Consider the following 20,171-nt stretch of genomic DNA (forward strand, 5'->3'; position numbering starts at 1 on the left):
TCTTCACCGAGGACAACCTCCACTGAATTACGACATGTAGAAATAGCAGTCACCTATAACTACTTAACTTTAACTGAGAACACTTCGGGAAAAGAATATTGAACCATTGAGAGCTAGGTTTCGGCAACAAAAGCGGTACAATACCGCATGGCTCGCACTGCTGCTATCCTGTAGTGTCGCGAAATACTGGCGATCGAATACGAACATCATTATTAGACAGTGCCTTAAGTGGATAAGGCTCGTGGGCGAGCCGGCAGCTGCTGGACCTTCAAGGAAGCCGTTGCAGAATGTGCCGGACGGCATTGCTCAGGGATTTTGTTAGCTGATCCGTACCACACACTAGTGTGAATATGGCTGAAAAAAGTAGTTCTGGTGCCAACTTCCTGGGTGGTCAAGAGGCTAGTTGCTAACGGTTCGACCACAAAACTTGCCACATCCTTATTGAACCAGAAGTTTCCGAACGTGGTGGAGTCTCGGCCGTTGGGGAGGCGGGCTTTTCCGTAATCGTGCGCGCCTCAAGACCATGAAGAGGCCCTGTTTAAACTTGTATCTTTTTAAGGGCTGGCGCCGTATTGAATAATTTATTAATTCAAAATGGTGGCAGCTGAAATCTGTATGTGGTAAAGCATTATTACAAGGTGGACACACACCACACATACATACACAAAAACACACAGAGAGAGAGAGAGAGAGTGAGAGTGAGACAGAGAGTGAGATGCAGAAATACAGTGCACTTGCACTGAATTCGACCTGGCTTCTACCGTCCGTCCAAAAAGTTTTGAGACAGATTCTATACTTGGTGTAAAAGCGACGTCAGAGCAGAGACTACGGTGGCAGCTTGAGCTAACAACTGTAAACAAAAGTTGTGAATTACATCCATTCGAGCAGTCAGTTGTGAGTAGGTAGTTTTAAGTAAAGGAGTGCGACCGTAGTCTGTTAACGTTGTTGAGTTACAAACCATAACGGAGCTACGTCTCTAAATCAAGTGTTCTAGATATTGTCTGGGACCCTTGGCGAAAAAATCCGGGAATTAACATGCTGCCGTGTATGCGGAAGATATTGGCTAAATAAGCAACTTCCACTTGTCGCGACTGATTATATTGAGACCCAGGTATTAAGGCACAACGTGAGGAAAAGTTCTCTTTTACTGCATAAGGACAACCCAGACGAAACGTCGACGCTGCAGGCTGATGCCAGGACAAGTTTCACGTTTTGCAAAGTGGCCATAATTTCGCACCCTACAAGCACTCATCTACACACTTTGCTGTGATTTACAGTCGGAACTAGGTATCATTTGATAGCTTGTGAATCATATATGAATATTTAAAGAAGACTGACATTGTCACGTACACCTTGTAAATAGTTCTTAAAGCTTACTGCATGGAAGGCAATGGATTGTCTTTATTATCAAAATGGCGTAATGAATGATTGCCTATATTAGCAGAGGTTGGAACGCCAGTGGAAATGAAACGGTAGGAGTAGCTCAAGCCTTGGGTGGAAAAACCCATACAGGTGTGTTGGTCCTGCTCACAAGAAGTAGCCCAAGACGGACGGTCGGGGCTCCTGAGCGCTGAAGCACAATACAGAGGCGGCCGGCCATTATTGTTGCGAGACCGGAAGGATAACCGGATAATGCTTCGGAAACTGAAAATCTTGGACGCAGCAGAGAGGAACAAGGAAGCGTTAACTCGGAAATCATGCAGGCTGGGTTATTTTCAAGGATTTTTACCCTGAGAAGCGTGCCATTATATGAATACCTAATTGACGTGGATAGGTAGTTCCTCGCAAACTTTCCGCGATAGAAGACAAAAGACTAAAATATGGTTGGTCAGCGTTCGGAAGAATCTGTAGAGAGGGAGAAAATTCCGTGCCTTCGAGAATACGATCCGCCTTCTGCAGTTGTGGGGTAGGGGAGCCGAGCTTTGCTGGGAAGCCAGTGGTGGAGAGAAAGAGGTCTTCCGTTTTGTGTGCCCATGTTTGATGGTCGCTCAGTATCCGCTTTTGCTGGTACAGACGCACTTGATGTCTTTGCTCTCAGGAGATTTTATAGTTAGAACGGTTAGGCACTGTGCTGTTGCGAACTTATTCGATTCTGGACTTCGTCTCCGGGTAGGAAGTCGTAGTTGAAAGCGCAGTCTACAGTGATTGAGAGCGCTTCTTCTGTCCTGATGTAATCCAGGACAGAAAATTCAAGTTGAACTAACGCTTCTACATGCCTAGATTGTATTGGATATGTCTCTTTATAATTACGTTCAGTCTACATGACTAATTATAACGCACTGATGATAGCTGTACTGAAGGTGGAAATATAGATCTGCAATGCAGTAAAATGACAGATGACATGACGACCGCTACTGACCTTCTTTCTACCATGGGTTTGCATGAGAATTTTGTAAATACTCACCTTGCTAGGCAGCTGTAATTTTCCTAATATCTTACTGATGGACCGAAGTTGCCACCTGCTTTACGTACGAATCAGTCAAAGCGATAATTCCATTGCATATCATTCTAAATTTTACGTGGTTTGACTTATTCCAGTTCTGTTCCGCTGATGTTTTAGTCACAAGATATTACATTTTTTTCGGTTTGTTAAGTGCATAGTTTTACATATGAACATTTCAAACATGTTGTCAGTCTTTGCATTAATTTCAGGCCGGCCGGTGTGGCCGAGCGGTTCTAGGCGCGTCAGTCTGGAACCGTGCGACCGCTGCGGTCACAGGTTCGAATCCTGCCTCGGGCATGGATGTGTGTGATGTCCTTAGGTTAGTTAGGTTTAAGTAGTTCTGAGTTCTAGGGGGCTGATGACCTCAGAAGTTAAGTCCCATAGTGCTCAGAGCCATTTGAACCATTAATCTCAGATCCATTCAAGATCTGACGGTATATTTGTTGAGTTTAGTTCCAATTCATAAACATTCATTTAAATTTTTTTCATAAGCTTTTATGGCTTAGTACGTATCACTGCCATTTTAATCTTAGCAGTAAAGCCATGTTCCTATTACTTTAGTCCGTATCCAAGTGTTGTGAGCACCGAAGAGAAACGACCGGAATTTTTAAAGGCGCAGACTACCAATGAATTAAAGAAGCTCAAGTCCTGGAGCTGCACGGTACGGAGACTGTTAGGTGGGAAGTATTACTGCAATGGTTCATTCTTCAGGTTTAACGTTCTTGTAAGCGGAATGTCTAGATCAGGAACACGGAAGAAATTGCCGCACTGCACATTTTCTGTATTATTTTGCACACTGTATCTCATATTAAACAACGCTTCTTCATGATTTTGTGCAAAAAAATCTTAGAAAAATGCTACAAATGGAGTTGTTCATCTGTTTACGTTTAGTTTACATAGATTTATTGGCCTCTAACTGATTTTTTCTTAAATTATATATTGAATTCCTTGTTCTGTTTGTTAAGAGTTGCCGACTACAAGATATCTAGTGGGAATTATACTTGTACCACTTCAGTATTTCATTGGTGACGTGGGAGTGAGTCTCATACATATGATGTTCACGAATCATCTAAAATATAAATTTTGTGCCAGTCAGAGAGTATTAAGGACCACCCAGGAATGCGATACTGGTGCCCTGAAGAAATTCGTAATGCTGTGTTTTTCCATTTAGAACAATTGATTAATCTAAACCCTCAAAGATATATCAAGCTTTAATATTTAGAAGTGAAAGATCACTTCGATAGTAGCTGTTCCACATTCGGCAACACGCGATTCCTAAGAACACTATTCCTGGTGTCTCTGAGTGCCCCAAGAAAATGTACTCCACTGCAAACCCGATTAAGATCATGGAATCGGAGAAGAGCCTAATAAAAAGAAAAAAGTCGAGGCGGCAGTGTTTCAGCTGTTTTACTTAATGACGTGATATTTACTTTTACTGCTGTTTTTGCTTTTGTTATACTGTTTGCCATTTTAGAGAGTAAGATTTTTGACATGCAGGTTGGGGCTAAAGTAATGTTCCCGTTGTTGTTATCTACCAATCAGCATAAATGGGAAACATAGACCTAATTTTTTAATCATTTGAACCCAGAGGCGGTAGATAAAATGTCATATCTGTAACATTTAAAGACTCAGGTTAAGAGCTTTACAGGGAGAGGGAAAAACTGTTCTAAACTAACCGTAAACAACTCAACACTTCTGTTTGATTAGCAACTGTTAAATTAATAATGGTACTGATACATACTAAGCTATATCAGCTACTAATTTAAACATCAGGTGCAGCTCTGAAAAAACATACTACTATGAAATACGTACTTACCCTAAAGGGACGTAGCACCACCTTAACACCACCAAAGGATCGCCACCCTGCATACAAAAAAAAAAAAAAAAAAGTGAGAAAGAGCTATTACCTTTCTTAGCATTCTTAGTCACTCCTGAAATATCTGAAAAAATGAATTAACTGGATGGAATAAGAAATGCAGTATTTTACCCTGTCCTCAAAACTCGGCACCTGTAAATTATTTAAATAATTCATATTATATTGATAAATTTGAAGGAAAAGCAAAATGAAAGGAGGCAAATTGCGCAACTATTAAGTCTTTGTTTCACTTCACCGAGGGCTTTTATAATCAGGGAATCGTCCTGTATCAACTGTTTAAACCAGTCCAAATATATTGTAAGCAAAGGTACCAAAAAACCATGTCAACTAGATAACAGAGTAAGTCTTTAGAGAAATCGCGACTGCAGAGCAAAAAATGGTTCAAATGGCTCTGAGTGCTATGGGACTTAACTTCAGAAGTCATCAGTCCCCTAGAACTTAGAACTACTTAAACCTAACTAACCTAAGGGCATCACACACATCCATGCCCGAGGCAGGATTCGAACCTGCACCGTAGCGGTCGCGCAGTTCCAAACTGTAGTGCCTAGAATTACAGAGCACAGCGTTGCCCACCTTCCCACTTCAGGCAACAGAAAAAAATTTAAATTTCTTTCCAAATTGCTGAAAAAATTGTTATTGATTGATTTTGGGTAGTTTGGCAGTTTGGAAAAGTACGATGGAGAAGTGTGCAGATCAGGAAACATGAAACAATCTATGAGAATGACATTAAACTTATGGTGGAAGAGAGACAGACAGCGTTGACGCTTTTATGAGAGGTTGAATAGAAACGTAGTGAAAAATGCGATTTCTCATAAACCACCAAGTCTCATGCGTGGGATCACTACGAAATTCACGTTCCCTATTTCTCCTATCATACCACAAATTAATTGTCATTGAAAGTTCTATAACGTCAGTAACTTACAACAGCAAAGGCACAGTACAGAATGTATCTTAAATTTAGGAGGAGACAGGACTGATGGACACCACACATAACGATTGCAGCAGTCTCCGTGAAAATAATCTGCTTTCTTGAAACGAGTCAGACACCAAACTCCATTTCCGTACGTCTTTACGAACAATTGTAGGGTACAACGAGAAGACTTGATGTAGTTTTGTTTCGGGTTGTTACCGGCGTCTATACACGTTATGGCAGGTGAGGGTCTCAGAAACCAGTTTTACCTCATATTATACCAAATCATATAAACCACGGAGAATAAAATAATGTAGCTACTCGATACTGACCACTGCTGCAAGACGCAGGTCTCCTCTCATTCTAATGCAATCACCGTTGGCGCCATGTCCACAAATTTGGTTATCTAAATCACTATCCGAGCGAAAGTTAACGGATTTTTTTAATTCCATACGAGAGAATCGACGATCGTCAGAATAAGATAGGACAAAAGTGAATGAAAATTAATGTCATCTTCACCTTCGAAGGCCTTTTACTTCTATCTGCTTCGAGAACATATCTTCATTGTTACGGGTACCTCCTTCATTTCGTGATGATAATGCTTTGTACGAAGGATACTTTCTTTGCTCTGCAGTGACCGTTGTTTAAACAAGCAGGGTTTGTTTGAGTACAGATTTTTAAAACAGATTGCGATCTTAACGGAATGAAATTTCTGGTAACTCAGAACGTAACTGGTAGAGGAGTACAATGTTGAAAACACATGATGGACTCTTCGACTTATTTACATGTTTCTACTTCGGTACTCTGTGGCTTGTAGTTAAACAGTGTTTCCATTTCAAAGCAATGTTTCCGCTGATTGGAACGCGATTCAATTTAACTTTTAACGAAACAATACATTCACGAAAAAAAGTTGCAGAGTTTTAATTGCTTCACTTAAAACAGGCGAAATGAAATTACCGTTAATACCCGAGGGATAATTTCTGAACCAAGGAAACAAAGTGAGACGGAGTCTAATGCATTTTCTCTGAAGCAAATATATATTCTGCATATGAGTGCATCATAGTTTCGTAAGATGTCGTCACTCGCACAGGAGCACTAGGTTTCTTTCAGTATAAGCACGTGCAATAACCACTTATGTCGCGACAGTAATAGTTGGAATTCATAACAAAAGTGATAACTATTGATGAAAGGACAAAAAAGTCCTGAACAGAGACCAGTGTCGTTTTTTATTCATGTTCCTTTTGCTGGAATGCTACTTTCGTTTAACAGTGGAAAGATAGAATTAAAAGTCTGTCTGTTTTTCTTTAGTCAGTCATTCAAAACTTTTAATATGCAGCTGTTACTTTAAACAATACAAACTATATCAGTACAAATTATTTTCTAACGTTATTGGCGAGATGCTAACTTTCTTTCTTACTCACATTCCGTTTCAGGTTGTGGCTGGTTACAGCCTGTCTTTTATCTACTGGTTTAAGCGGAATTTCAGAGAAACTTAATTATTATAAAAATTCTTCTCAAGCAACACATATGATTATCCAGATGTAAATAAAGAAAAACGAAATACTGTTAAACGATTAGTTAGAGCATCTCACAAAGACGCTTCAGAGCAATACAATATCAATATAGAAAACGATGTTAATGGACACCAGATGATATTGTATAAACTTCTTAAAGCATTAGAGTAAACATTGGAAAAGCAGGGTAAAACTTTATCGTATGATAAAATGCAGTATGAGGTAACTTGAAGGAAACAAATATTTACAAGACGAAGTATAGACCTGCCTAACACCAGTACAGAAGGATTGACGGTAGCTATAAATGTCACGGAACTAGGAAAGCAATAAAGCAATCGGTATGGATGAAATTAATAAAACAGTTAATTAAGTACGGTAGAATACTGTTCCATTGTAGACTATTAAATCTTTTTAATACATCTTGGGAGCAAAAGAAAATCCCTCAAAACTGAAAGAAGGAAGCAGTGATATCCCTGCACAAGAAATGTGACAAAACAGTTTGAGATAACTGCAGAGGAGTAAGCCTGCTTGACACAGCTTACAAACTGTGCGTCAGAATTACAAATGCCATATCAAAGCTATGGTTAATTTTTTGCTTTCTGAAGAACTAACGGGTTTTAGGAGAAGCAACTGCTGCTATTTTTACTTTACAGCAATATACCGAAAAACAACGAGGGTATATACAGTGTGTTTATAAATCAATATCGGGGTTTTAACGCTTTATAATATTTACGACATTAAACTTACAGTTATAAGTGATATGTCAAATGAAACAGCAATTCAAACAGCTTTACCAAGAACCTTATAAATGTTCAATGTGAGCACCATTTGTCACACGACACATATCAAGTCTATAGCCCAAGCGCTGCATAGGCCGGAAGGGGCCCAATGACAGGGCTTGCTTTGCATGGCCTCCACGTTCACCCGACCTAACTCCATGCGATTTTTTCCTTTGTGGCTTCATCAAGGATCGTGTGTACGGGCCTCCGTTACCAGCAGATCTGCCAGACTTTGAAACCGGATTGAAGCCGCTTTTGCTACAATCACTGAACACACACAACATTTGGGAAGAACTCGGCTATAGACTTAATGTGTGCCTTATGACAAATAGTGTTCACACTGAACATTTATAAGGTTCTTCGTAAAACTATTTGAACTACTCTTTCATTTGAAATATCATTTATAACTGTAAGTGTAATGTAATAAATATTATAAAGCGTTAAATCCCCGATATTCATTTATAAACACCCTGTATTTTGGAAAAAGTTCCGATAATGGTCAATGACAGACATTTTATCAAACGTGAGGGGAACAATTCACAGGATATTACGCAGGATATTATGGTAAGGTGGCACCAACGGCACGCTCCTGGTTTTCGTTTATATTCAGTTGTGAGGCAGTCGGCTGCTTTTGGCAGGACGTGGTGGGCTTAATGTGGTGTGCTTACGGCACCTGAAAGTGGAGTTATAGAGAGCTGTTCAACCCGAGTAGGAATTTCTCGATTCAGCATGAATATTACAACACAGCTTTTACCTCAATGCATCACAGAAACGTCACAATCAAGACAAACGATAAACAGCAGTAACAAAACCTGGCAAGTGACAAGCTAAAATGGAGAATATCTCTTGTTTTTATTGGTGTTTGATTTTCCTGAAATTCTCCCGATACTGCTCCGTCGGCACCAAGTGAGCACTTACCGTGGATCTGGCCGTTCCTACCAACACGATGTTACTCTTATCTACAGAAAAATTATGTTACGTCATCCCTTTATTCGTAAATCATATAATTTCTACTCGGTGACTTCTCGAATCGAAATCCAGCAGACTGTGTGAGGCGTTTATTTGAGGTTTGGAAAGAGAGCGTGCCTAAAATTCATTTGGAAAGGCGTGGGAACCTGCTTGAGAGCATACGCAAGCTTGCTAATTCACTCCGCCAAGTATTGTTTACACGGTCCGCGGCTTAATCTGGCTTACCTCCGTGGTTCACAACCTTACATCCACATATTACGCTGTACGAAGTGCTCCAAAGCGGTATCAGAATTTAACGAATACATATATTTTCTATTACAAGCATTTCTTTGCTTCCGTGGAATATGGTAAGAAATGATCCAGTAGGATGGTTCCTCTAAGGTCACAGCACAAAGCTTGTTAATCAGGTCTTGTCCAGAGTTATGACGTAGTTGACTATCTTGTTACTTCCACAGTGCTGTGAGTCTTGTTGCTCGATATACTTGAGGGTGTTTACGACAACGATTATCACACCAAATGTGCTTGAAGATGAAGTTATAGTGCTTTGAAACTGACAGCAAATAGCTACAGCAAACAATACAGACATATGATTCGAGATAAAATAATAATAAACGAATAAATTCTCTTTTCCTCCGTCCTTAATTTCGTTTATGGCATAACGTCAAATTCGGAGATGGTGTAGGTAGAAAACACGTGAACTAGGAACCTAGCTCTCAAGTATGTTATTTTTAGCCTAGAAATGATTTATAACTTAGGTGTAATAATTTTTCATGATTCGAATTTTGTGTAGTGAATCACGTCTTTTTATCACTCATTGCTGTCAAAGTCTGGAGATCCAGTAGGACCCTACAAGTAATCGATGAACGTCAGAAGACAATTTGTTCGAGCAGAAGTAAGTATCAGATAATATGGATAGGAATGCCAAAATTAACTGTGAAAAGAATTTTAGAGAATTTTACACAATGGTCAGGACAAAGCTTCTGTCCGGTGGAAACGCAGTGATCCACTTATGGGACGACTTGGAGAGGTCCTCATCATGTACCAACAAATAATAGACCTCTATAAGATAACACTAAAATTTTTGGACTCCATGTTTACCCAGAATGCATAAGATTAGTTGTTGAATTCATGTTCACCTACTTTTTGGACTTCATTAAAAAAACACGATATTGTGTATAGATCCTGCCTCTTTCACCATATCAGCAGTCTTCGTCTACGGCTGGTAAAAATGGGGAAAACTTAATTTTCTAATACATCGTCGTTCTAATACAACGCGAGCGCGTTGAAAAGAAACGAGTAAGTTCTTCAAGACATAATATTGGATCAGACTCTACTCAATGATATTTGTTATAATTAAAACGCATGAACGCTGCTACAGTTAAAGACAAAAAAGTATCGCCTTAGAAACAGGAAAAGGAGCCATCACGGGCAGCACTGAATGGTTCTGATGAATCTGTTCTATTTCTTTTCTCGTATTATTATCGAGTTACAAGCGCCGAATTCAAGCTATAGCTGCCAGCGGCACAGACGATGGGATAACAAAGTAAGTTGACATCTAGTGTTTGGGTCCTGAAAAACGATCACTTGATGGAAGTGAGCGGCGCACAACTATTAAAACGGGTTTGTCAACGTCGTATGTTTTGTATATTATAATACTTTTCACTACTGTCTCACAATAATACCAAGCATCGTTTCTTATCTATCATTTCAAGAATGAACTTTTCGCTCCTAGCGTAACGTTAAACACTAGAACGGAGGTAGGCATACATTTTCATCTACACTATGTGATGAAAAGTATCCGGGCACCCCCAAAAACATACGTTTTTCATTTTAGGTGTATTGTGCTGCCACCTACTGCCAGGTAATCCATATCAGCGACCTTAGCAGTCATTAGACATCGTGAGGAAGCAGAATAAGACGCTCCGCGCAAGTCACGGACTTCGACCGTGGTCAGGTGATTGGGTGTCACTTGGGTCATACGTCTGTACGCAAGGTTTTCATATTCCTAAACATCCGTAGATCCACTGTTTCCGATTTGATAGTGAAGTGGAAACGTGGAGAGACACGTGCAGCACAAAATTGTACAGGCTGACCTCGACTGTTGACTGACAAAAGACCTCCGACAGTTGAAGAAGATCGTAATCTGTAATAGGCAGACATCTATCCAGACCATCACACAGGAATTCCAAACGGCATCTTGATCCACTGCAGGTACTATGACAGTTAGGTGGGAGGTGAGAAAACTTGGATTTCATGCTTATAAGCCACACATTAAGCCGGTAAATGCCAAACGACGCCTAGGTTGGTGCAAGGATCGTTAACATTGGACGATTGAGCAGAGGAAAAACGTTGTGTGGAGTGACGAATCACGGCACACAATGTGGTGATCGGTTGGCAGGGTGTGGGTAAGGCGAATATCCGGTGAACGTCATCTGCCAGTATGTGTAGTGCCAAAAGCAAAATTCGGATGGGGTGTTGTTGTGGTGTGGTCGTGTTTTTCATGGAGGGGGCTTGCAAACCTTGTTGTTTTGCGTGGCACTACCACAGCACAGGCCTACATTGATGTTTTGAGAATCTTCTTGCTTCCCACTGTTGAGGAGGAATTCGGGGATGGCGATTGCATCTTCCAACACGATCGAGCACCTGTTCATAATGCACGGCCTGTGGCGGAGCGTTTACATGACAATAACATCCTTGTAATGGACTCGCCTGAACAGAGTCCTGACCTGAATCCTATAGAACACCTCTGGGATGTTTTGGAACACCGACTTCATGCCAGGCCTTACCAACCGACATCGATACCTCTCCTCAGTGCAGCACCCCGTGAAGAATGGGCTGCCATTCCCCAAAAAACCTTCCAGAGCCTGATTGAACGTATGCCTGTGAGAGTGGAAGCTAAGGGTGGGACAACAACATATTGAATTCCAACATTGTCGATGGAGGGCGCCACGAACTTGTAAGTCATTTTCAGCCAGGCGTCCGGATACTTTTCACCACATACTGTATGTCATGTGGAATACTTGTCACTTTTACCACACAGACGAGAGTATAGAGGTACATGATTCCGTACGAAGGCGTCCAGCATATAGAATTACCTTATATTCAAACTGGTACTGAAGGTTTTTTTTCTCGCGCATATACCGCCTACTTTTTGAATAACGAACTATTTGATAGTGAAAATTCCAGGGAAATGCATACTGTGACTCTTGCAAAAATGAACGGGACAATATTCTGGAAACATCATATCACTTGCTTAAATTCAGCAATACCAGATAATTTGTAGCAAAAGTCCTTCTCATTAGGGTATAATTGTTAAGAGATGACATTTCTGTCTCATAACGAATATCGTTTAACTTCGCATCAAGGAGAGACAACAGAAATCATTTAGCCCTCGTCAAGGCACTGAAACCTTACGTAAAATAATCACCAGATATGTCTGGAAGGACGTTTGTAGTCTACGACTTTTCCTAATTCCTCTGTGCAACCATTACTACGCTGTGGCCATCACTACAACCCTTCATAGTTATTCATCAGTGACGTGTACTTCGATCAGTTTAAGATGAGTTTATATGTCAATCGAATATTCTCATGGTTGTTCTATGCTCCGTTGGATCAGCGACCACCCTTCTACAGAGACGGACTTTTTACTTGAATTCCTGGCCTGTTTTCAGTTTAGCTTTCCCTGTAAATGTGTGGTGTTCCTTCACCTCAAGAAATCCTTCTGCATCGAATAGAACGTACTGAAGTGTATTTTCCAGAGTACATTTTACTTTCCTGTAAGAAATCTGTGAGCGGTATACGTTTATCGGTTTCTGAAGCTCTAGCAGTAACCATTGTTATATTTTGTTACTTCACTAAAGACAGCGTTTGTGTCCCTTAAGATGTTAACTTGATTTCACTTCAGTTTGGTGCCAAATTTGAACGTCGTTTGCTTTCTCTTTCTCTCTCTCTCTCTCTCTCTATCTGTCTGTCCCCATCTCTGTCTGCCTCTCTTTGTCTGTCCCTATCTCTACCTCTCTCTCTCTCTCTCTCTCTCTCTCTCTCTCTCTCACACACACACACACACACACACATACACTCTTTCTCTCTGTGTCTATGTATGCGTGCGAGTGTGGCTGTGTGTATGTGTGTTTTCTGTACATCTCCTTCTGATATGTTAAACAGTGTTCCATTGCATAGCGCATAGTATAGTAATTTCGATTCTTCTGTTAATTCCTTCTGCAGGTGGAGTTTTCTTCTATTGTAGGTTTACAGTGTAAGCTGTGGCTGGATTTTATAATTTTTAAAATTGTTTCTATTTCAGTTGGGTGATGGACATGGGCTGTTAGGTTGTCAGGAAACGTGCTATGACAGTTTTTAATTTTTAGAGCGCTGAGGAGTTGTGAACACATTGTTTTAATGTTCTTGCAACTTTGCCGTATATGCGCTGAGAATAGATGCATGTAAGTTCGCACACGCCTGATATGTTGCATACGGAACAGGCGACACACCACAGAAAAATCTCAGAACACAGGAAACACCGAATTATGATTGGAATTCCACAAAAACATGTATCTTGTTTGTGCCTGCATTTTGACAACAAATGGGAATGGAGTTTTCGAAGCTAGTTAAGTAATAACAAAATATGGCCACGAAGTATATTCGAGGACCGAAATTATATTTCATAGATACAGTGCTTTGCTAAATCGGCAAACAAACTCATAGTCTACCTGTATACCATAACCTAAAGAAGGTGCTAGAAAACCCAATAATGTAAAGTAATGAGATACTGACTACAACAGAAGTGAACAGTTACTAGACCCAATTTTGTTACAATAATTGTTACTTTAGGCATGTTCACATTTATGGAACTGAATAAAAGTACCGACTGACAATGACACAATGGTAATGAAGCATATTTGGGTATCTAAAGACAACATTTGTTAGCATAATTGGTGCATCTGAACTCGAGTTAACGTGCTTATTATTTCTTTATAGGTGATACCTGTCTACATTATCTGTACAGCTATCAGTTCAAACACCTTTAGATGGTGTAATGTTGTGGCACATGTAATTCTTCCTTGTTTTGTAACAAAACCTACAGGATAGTTACTCTAACTTCTAACTTCACTATGTTTATCTGCTCTGCAAATCTACCAATCTCGAAAGCGAGAACGAAGCAGCTTATTTTTCACTCCATCTCCAGGCTTTTAATGTTTACTTGACTTATACTTTTCCTGCCTTCAGGCCGAATGTTAAACAGTATTCTCCTCCTCCTCCCCCCCCCCCCTCTCACTCCAAAGTATATAATATAGTTTTATAAAGTCTAGAAACAGTTAACAATTTTTTTGAGGTGTAATTCTACGGAATTTTCAAGTTTCAGAATTACTTTATGTTGGAGCTCTCGTTGTTTAATCCATTATTTTGTCCACCATACTCGTTTATCTGGAAACTGCACTCAGCAAAAAAGCAAGATGGACAGTGGGAGACATCCTTCCGCTAAAAGACTAGCGTTAACACTAACTGCAAAGGATCTGGTGTTTTTCCTTCGACGACGAAAGCGCAAAATCGTGGAGGAAAGGTACATTAAAAGCGCTAATGTGTCTAACTGTTGAATTCTTTTTGTCTCCCTGACGACACTCTGAGAGGTATTCTGCAGTTTAGCGGAATTAAATTACAAAGAGAAAAGTCAACTACAAGCCCAGAAATCTGACGTAGCATTCTACGAGGAAAAAAAGAATGAAAAATATTATACAGGCAAACTCCTTCCATTTCGTAGAAGTTCTCTCGGACGCCGGCTCGAGTCGTTAAAGAGCAACTTGCAGCGCCAACTTCACCTCCATTTATAGTGTTACGCCTCTTAGTCAGAAAAGTATTTAAATGTCGCGCAAGCTCCTCGCAAGTCCGGCGAAAGAGGATTACGCAGTACGAAGACATAACTGCGGTCCGGTCGCGTAAGTCGCCCCGATCGGGAAAAGCAGGGAGGACACAATAAAGTTGCCGCCGGGCAAGTGGCGATTGTTTAAAAAGAGGATCAGGTGGGAAGGGGCGCGGGCTAACGACGGCGCGCCATTCTTCTGCAGGCGGCCAGCTAATTGGCTTAATGAGCAACGCAGCTTAGGCCGGCAAACAGGACTGCCCGCGCCCCTCCTTCTCTGGCGGGCGGGGAATGACCACTCGACGTTGCCGATCAAGTTCACTAATAGGCGAAGCAGCTGCTTATGTCCGCTATGTTTCCTCTCAACTGTAAACTGAAGAGAAGGAGCCTCAAAGACCGTAACTATTGAGATAATAAGCCGAAAGGGACGTCTTTTCCATAAGGGTACTCGAACAGCGATTCCTTTAATATTACTGCTAGAAAAGTACACTACTGGTCATTAAAATTACTATACCAAGAAGAAATGCTGATGGTAAACGGGTATTCATTGGACAAACATATACTAGAACTGACATGTGATTACATTGTCACGCAATTTGGGTGCATAGATCCTTAGAAATCAGTACCCAGAACAACCACCTCTGGTCGTAATAGCGGCCTTGATACGCCTAGGCATTGAGTCAAACCGAGCTTGGATGGCGTGTAGAGGAACAGCTGCCCATGCAGCTTCAACACGATACCACAGTTCATCAAGAGTAGTGGCTGGCGTATTCTGACAAGCCAGTTGCTCGGCCGCCACTGACCAGACGTTTTCAATTGGTGAGAGATCTGGAGAATCAGCTGGCCAGGGCAGCAGTCGACCATTTCCTGTATCCAGAAAGGCCCGTACAGGACCTGCAACATGCGGTCGTGCATTATCCTGCTGAAATGTACGGTTTCGCAGGGATCGAATGAAGGGTAGAGCCACAGGTCGTAACACATCTGAAATGTAACGTCCACTGTTCAAAGTGCCGTCAATGCGAACAAGAGGTGACCGACACGTGTAACCAATGACACACAATACCATCACGCCCGGTGATACGCCCGTACGGCGATGACGAATACACGCTTCCAATGTGCGTTCACCGCGATGTCACCAAACACTGATGCGACCATCATGATGCTGTAAACAGAACCTGGATTCATCCGAAAAAATGACGTTTTGCCATTCGTGCACCCAGGTTCGTCGTTGAGTACACCATCGCAGGCGATCCTGTCTGTGGTGCAGCGTCAGGGGTAACCGTAGCCATGGTCTCCGAGCTGATAGTCCATACTGCTGTATACGTCGTCGAACTGTTCCTGCAGATGGTTGTTGACTAGCAAACGTCCCCATTTGTTGACTCAGGGATCGAGACGTGGCTGTACGATCCGTTACAGCCAGGCGGATAACATGCCTGTCATTTCGACTGCCAGTGATACGAGGCCGTTGGGATCCAGCACGGCGTTCCGTATTACCCTCCTGAACCCACCGATTACATATTCTGCTAACAGTCATTGGATCTCGACCAACGCGTGCAGCAGTGTTGCGATACGATAAACCGCAGTCGCGATAGGCTACAATCCGACCTTTATCAAAGTCGGAAACGTGATGGTACGCATTGCTCCTCCTTACATGGGGCATCACAACAACGTTTCATCAGGCAACGAAGGTCCACTGCTGTTTGAGTATGAGAAATCGGTTGGAGACTTTACTCATGTCGGCACGTTGTAGGTGTCGCCACCGGCGCGAACCTTATGCGAATGCTCTGAAGAGCTAATGATTTGCATATCACAGCATCTTCTTTCTGTCGGTTAAATTTAGCGTATGTAGCACGTCATCTTCGTGGTGTAGCAAGCAATGTTAATGGCCAGTAGTGTAAATGAATGAAGAACAAATGACAGTAATTAAAATGAAGAAGTCGAGAAGATGGATTGCTTATGACAAAATTGTGTGATAAATATGAAATTTTCACCTCTGCAGTTTCATATGTCTTTTGAAGCAATAATGTAAAAAATGGATGAAGGTTTATTGCAAGAAAAAGAGAACGTCAAATTTTTTCTTTTATTGAGTCATGAGTCTTCTGACTGGTTTGATGCGGCCCACCACGAATTCCTCTCCTGTGCCAACCTCTTCATCTCAGAGCAGCACTTGCAACCTACGTCCTCAATAGTTTGTTGGATGTTTTCCAACCTCTGTCATCCTCTATAGTTTTTACCTCTACAGCTCCCTCTATTACCATGGAAGCCAGTTCCTGATGTCTTTAGAGATGTCCTATCATCCTGTCCCTTCTCCTTGTCAGGGTTTTCCACATATTCCTTTCCCCTCCTAATCTGTGCAGAACTTCTCCCCCTCATTCCTTACCTAATCAGTCCACCTAATTTTCAACATTCCTCTGTGGCACCACATCTCAAATGCTTCCATTCTCTTCTGTTCCAGTTTTCCCACAGTCCATGTTTCACTACCATACAATGCTGTACTCCAGACGTACATCCTCAGAAATTAATTCCTCAAATTAAGGCCTATGTTTGATACCAGTAGCCTTCTGTTGGCCAGGAACGCCCTTTTTGCCGGTGCTAGTCTGCTTTTGATGCCGTTCTTGCTCCGTCCGTCGTAGGTTATTTTGTATATGAAGATAGTAACTGTTGTCGAAAGAACAGATAGTATTGATGACCGTGCAACTTCTTTAGAATAAATCGAGTTATATCAACAACACCTGTCGGCAGCTGAGGGTTTCAATTAATTATCATAGGTTATTTTGCTCCCTAGGGAGCAGAATTCTTTAACTTCATAAACTTCGTGTCCATAAATTCTGACGTTAAGTTTCTCGCTATTCTCACTTCTGCTCCAATCGAAGAAATGTCGCAAGAAGTAAGACGGCGGGAAAACGAAAATAATTTGCGAATGCTGAAAGAACATGATGGATAAGTGGTAGAAAGGAACGATTAAAGGTTAGGCTTGAATTTATCATCAACAGCAAGATCATTACCGTTGCAGTCTATCCCTTAACTAGGCAGGTCACTTTCACAATCCACGTAGCGTGTGAAAACCAAGATCAACGCCAAGTGGAAAGCCGAACATGCAGCAGAAAGCGAATGCTACGATTACGACTGCCGATGTGAGCCGAAATCTTTACTATTGAACGAAAGATACACTACTGGCAATTAACGCTGCTACCCCACGAAGATGACGTGCAACAGACGCGAAATTTAAACGACAGGAAGAAAATGCTGTGATGTGCAAATGATTAGCTTTTCAGGGCATTCACACAAGGTTGGCGCCGGTGGTGACACCTACAACGTGCTGACATGAGGGAAGTTTCCAATCGATTTCTCATACACAAACAGCAGTTGACCGGCGTTGGCTGGCGAAACGTTGTTGTGATGCCTCGGGTAAGGAGGAGAAATGCGTACGATAACATTTGCGAATTTGATGAAGGTCGGATTGTAGCTTATCGCGACTGCGGTTTATCGTATCGCGATATTGCTGCTCACGTTGGTCGAGATACAATGACTGTTAGCAGAATATGGAATCGGTGGGTTCAGGAGGGTAATACGGAACGCCATGCCGGAACCCGACGGCCTCGTATCACTAGCAGCCGAGATGACAGGCATCTTATCCGCATGGCTGTAACGGATCGTGCAGCCACGTCTCGATCCCTGAGTCAACAGATGAGGACGTCTGCAAGACAAGAACCATTTGCACGAACAGTTCGACGACGTTTGCAGCAGCATGGACTATCAGCTCGGAGACCATGGCTGCGGTTACCCCTGACGCTGCACCACAGACAGGATCGCCTGCGATGGTGTACTCAACGACGAACCTGTGTGCACGAATGGCAAATGTCATTTTTTCGGAAGAATCCAGGTTCTGTTTACAGGAACACGATGGTCGCATCCGTGTTTGGCGACATCGGGTGAACGCACATTGGAAGCGTGTATTCGTCATCGAAATATTGGCGTATCACCCGGCGTGATGGTATGAGGTGCCATTGGTTACACGCCTCGGTCACCTCTCGTTCGACGCTTCATTCGATCCCTGGGAAACCCTACATTTCAGCAGGGTAATGCACGACCGCAAGTTGCAGGTCTTGTACGGGCCTCTCTGGATACAGAAAATGTTCGACTGCTGCCCTGGATAGCACATTCTCCAGATCTCTCACCAACTGAAAACGTCTGGTCAATGGTGGCCGAGTAACTGACTCGTCACAATACGCCAGTCACTACTCTTGATGAACTGGGGTATCGTGTTGAAGCTGCATGGGCAGCTGTACCTGTACACTCCATCCAAGCTGTATTTGACTCAATGCCCAGGAGTATAAAGGCCGTTATTACGGCCAGAGGTGGTTGTTCTGGGTACTGATTTCTCAGTATCTATGCACCCAAATTGCGTGAAAATGTAATCACATGTCAGTTCTAGTATAATATATTTGTTCAATGAATACCCGTTTATCATCTGCATTTCTTCTTCGTGTAGAAGTTTTAATGGCCAGTTGGGTAGTTCCTCCAGTGAGATGCAAACCATGAAGTGAAATAATTTTTAAAGACAGTTTGTTACTGTAAATCCAGGAAAATCAAAGTATAGTTTTTGCGGAATTTATGAAGCGTCATTTTTTTAATACCTTTTAGGCTAAACCCACTAGCATCATTTCGAGAGTCTTTGCAACACTCTTCTTGAGGATGACTAACCTGTTGGATTTTCACGATGGTCGTCCCTATGTATATTCCTATTTCATGTGACACCTGGCGTCGCCTTCCTGAATCTCACTGGAAAGTTGAAAGTCAAGAAGCCTGTGACGAGATTTATATTTAATACTAAAAATCTGCCCTCGCAGCATGCATGCAAAGATCGCTTGTAATCAAACGCCGACCAGGTGTTTACTTTGTGGGAACTAGCGAACCGCATCATGTTCTTGAATTGCGCCCGGTTCCACAGGGCGCTACTATCCAGCAAAGCACACTTGTGCTTTTTGCTCTCTGTAATAGCCCTCTGAGTACAGGTCCAGACTCGCCACCTCCGCGCCGGCTCTGGAAGGCAACACGTGTCCGGCGACCGTGGGAGCGCATCTGCTCCCCTGCCCCGGCGGCCGCCTTAAGAACTGGGTCAGTAGTGGCCCTCCGCCCCCGCCCTTCGCCCCCGCACACGGCCAGCAAGTAAGGTAGGCGGCGGCCTGCGCGTCTCCTCCAGTGCTCCTCACGGCTCGGCACACTCGCCACTTCGTCGTGTGTTCGTCGGCCACTGGTTTAATAACGTGCGATGTTACCGCAACACCGCGAATTTTTCAGAATATCCAGTTTGGAGAGTCAGTTTGGTTCACTAAGCAACCCGAACAGTGCTTGCAGCCTTGCCGTAACTAGTCGACATTTGGATCCAAATGTAAGTGACTGGGCAACAGTTTACCTTAGAAAAATATACTTTAAGTTTTTATTAGCAGAAGCAGATAATTTCTCAATTAGGGGTTTTTCGTGTTGATAGTGAAAATTCTGAGAAGCTACAGTGAACCTGTGAGCAAGACGGACGTACAAGATCTTTCAATACTGTTCTTCGCTAGTTCGTATAGAACAAAGATATCGAAGACATAAAGAGGTGTGTTGCTAGAATACGAACCTGCCTGTTCAAGGAATATTACCTTTTAAATTCTCGCCGGCCGGTATGGCCGTGAGGTTCTACGCGCTTCAGACTGGAACCGCTGGGCCGCTACGGTCGCAGGTTCGAATCCTGCCTCGGGCATGGTTGTGTGTGATGTCCTTAGGTTAGTTAGGTTTAAGTAGTTCTAAGATCTAGGGGACTGATGACCACAGATGTTA

At 42.3% G+C, this 20,171-nt stretch overlaps 1 protein-coding gene across 1 annotated transcript in view; it reads left to right on the forward strand.

The window, feature by feature from the left end:
• LOC126179364 (uncharacterized) overlaps window positions 1–19,521 on the forward strand; it is a 34,415-nt gene extending 14,894 nt beyond the window's left edge. The window contains exon 2 of the mRNA XM_049924606.1: window positions 19,350–19,521. Coding sequence (XP_049780563.1) covers window positions 19,350–19,521 — 172 coding nt within the window. The remainder of the gene's footprint in view (window positions 1–19,349) is intronic.
• The last annotated feature ends 650 nt before the right edge of the window (window positions 19,522–20,171 follow it).

The sequence above is a fragment of the Schistocerca cancellata genome, chromosome 1 (genome assembly GCF_023864275.1).
Source record: "Schistocerca cancellata isolate TAMUIC-IGC-003103 chromosome 1, iqSchCanc2.1, whole genome shotgun sequence".
Classification (NCBI taxonomy): domain Eukaryota; kingdom Metazoa; phylum Arthropoda; class Insecta; order Orthoptera; family Acrididae; genus Schistocerca; species Schistocerca cancellata.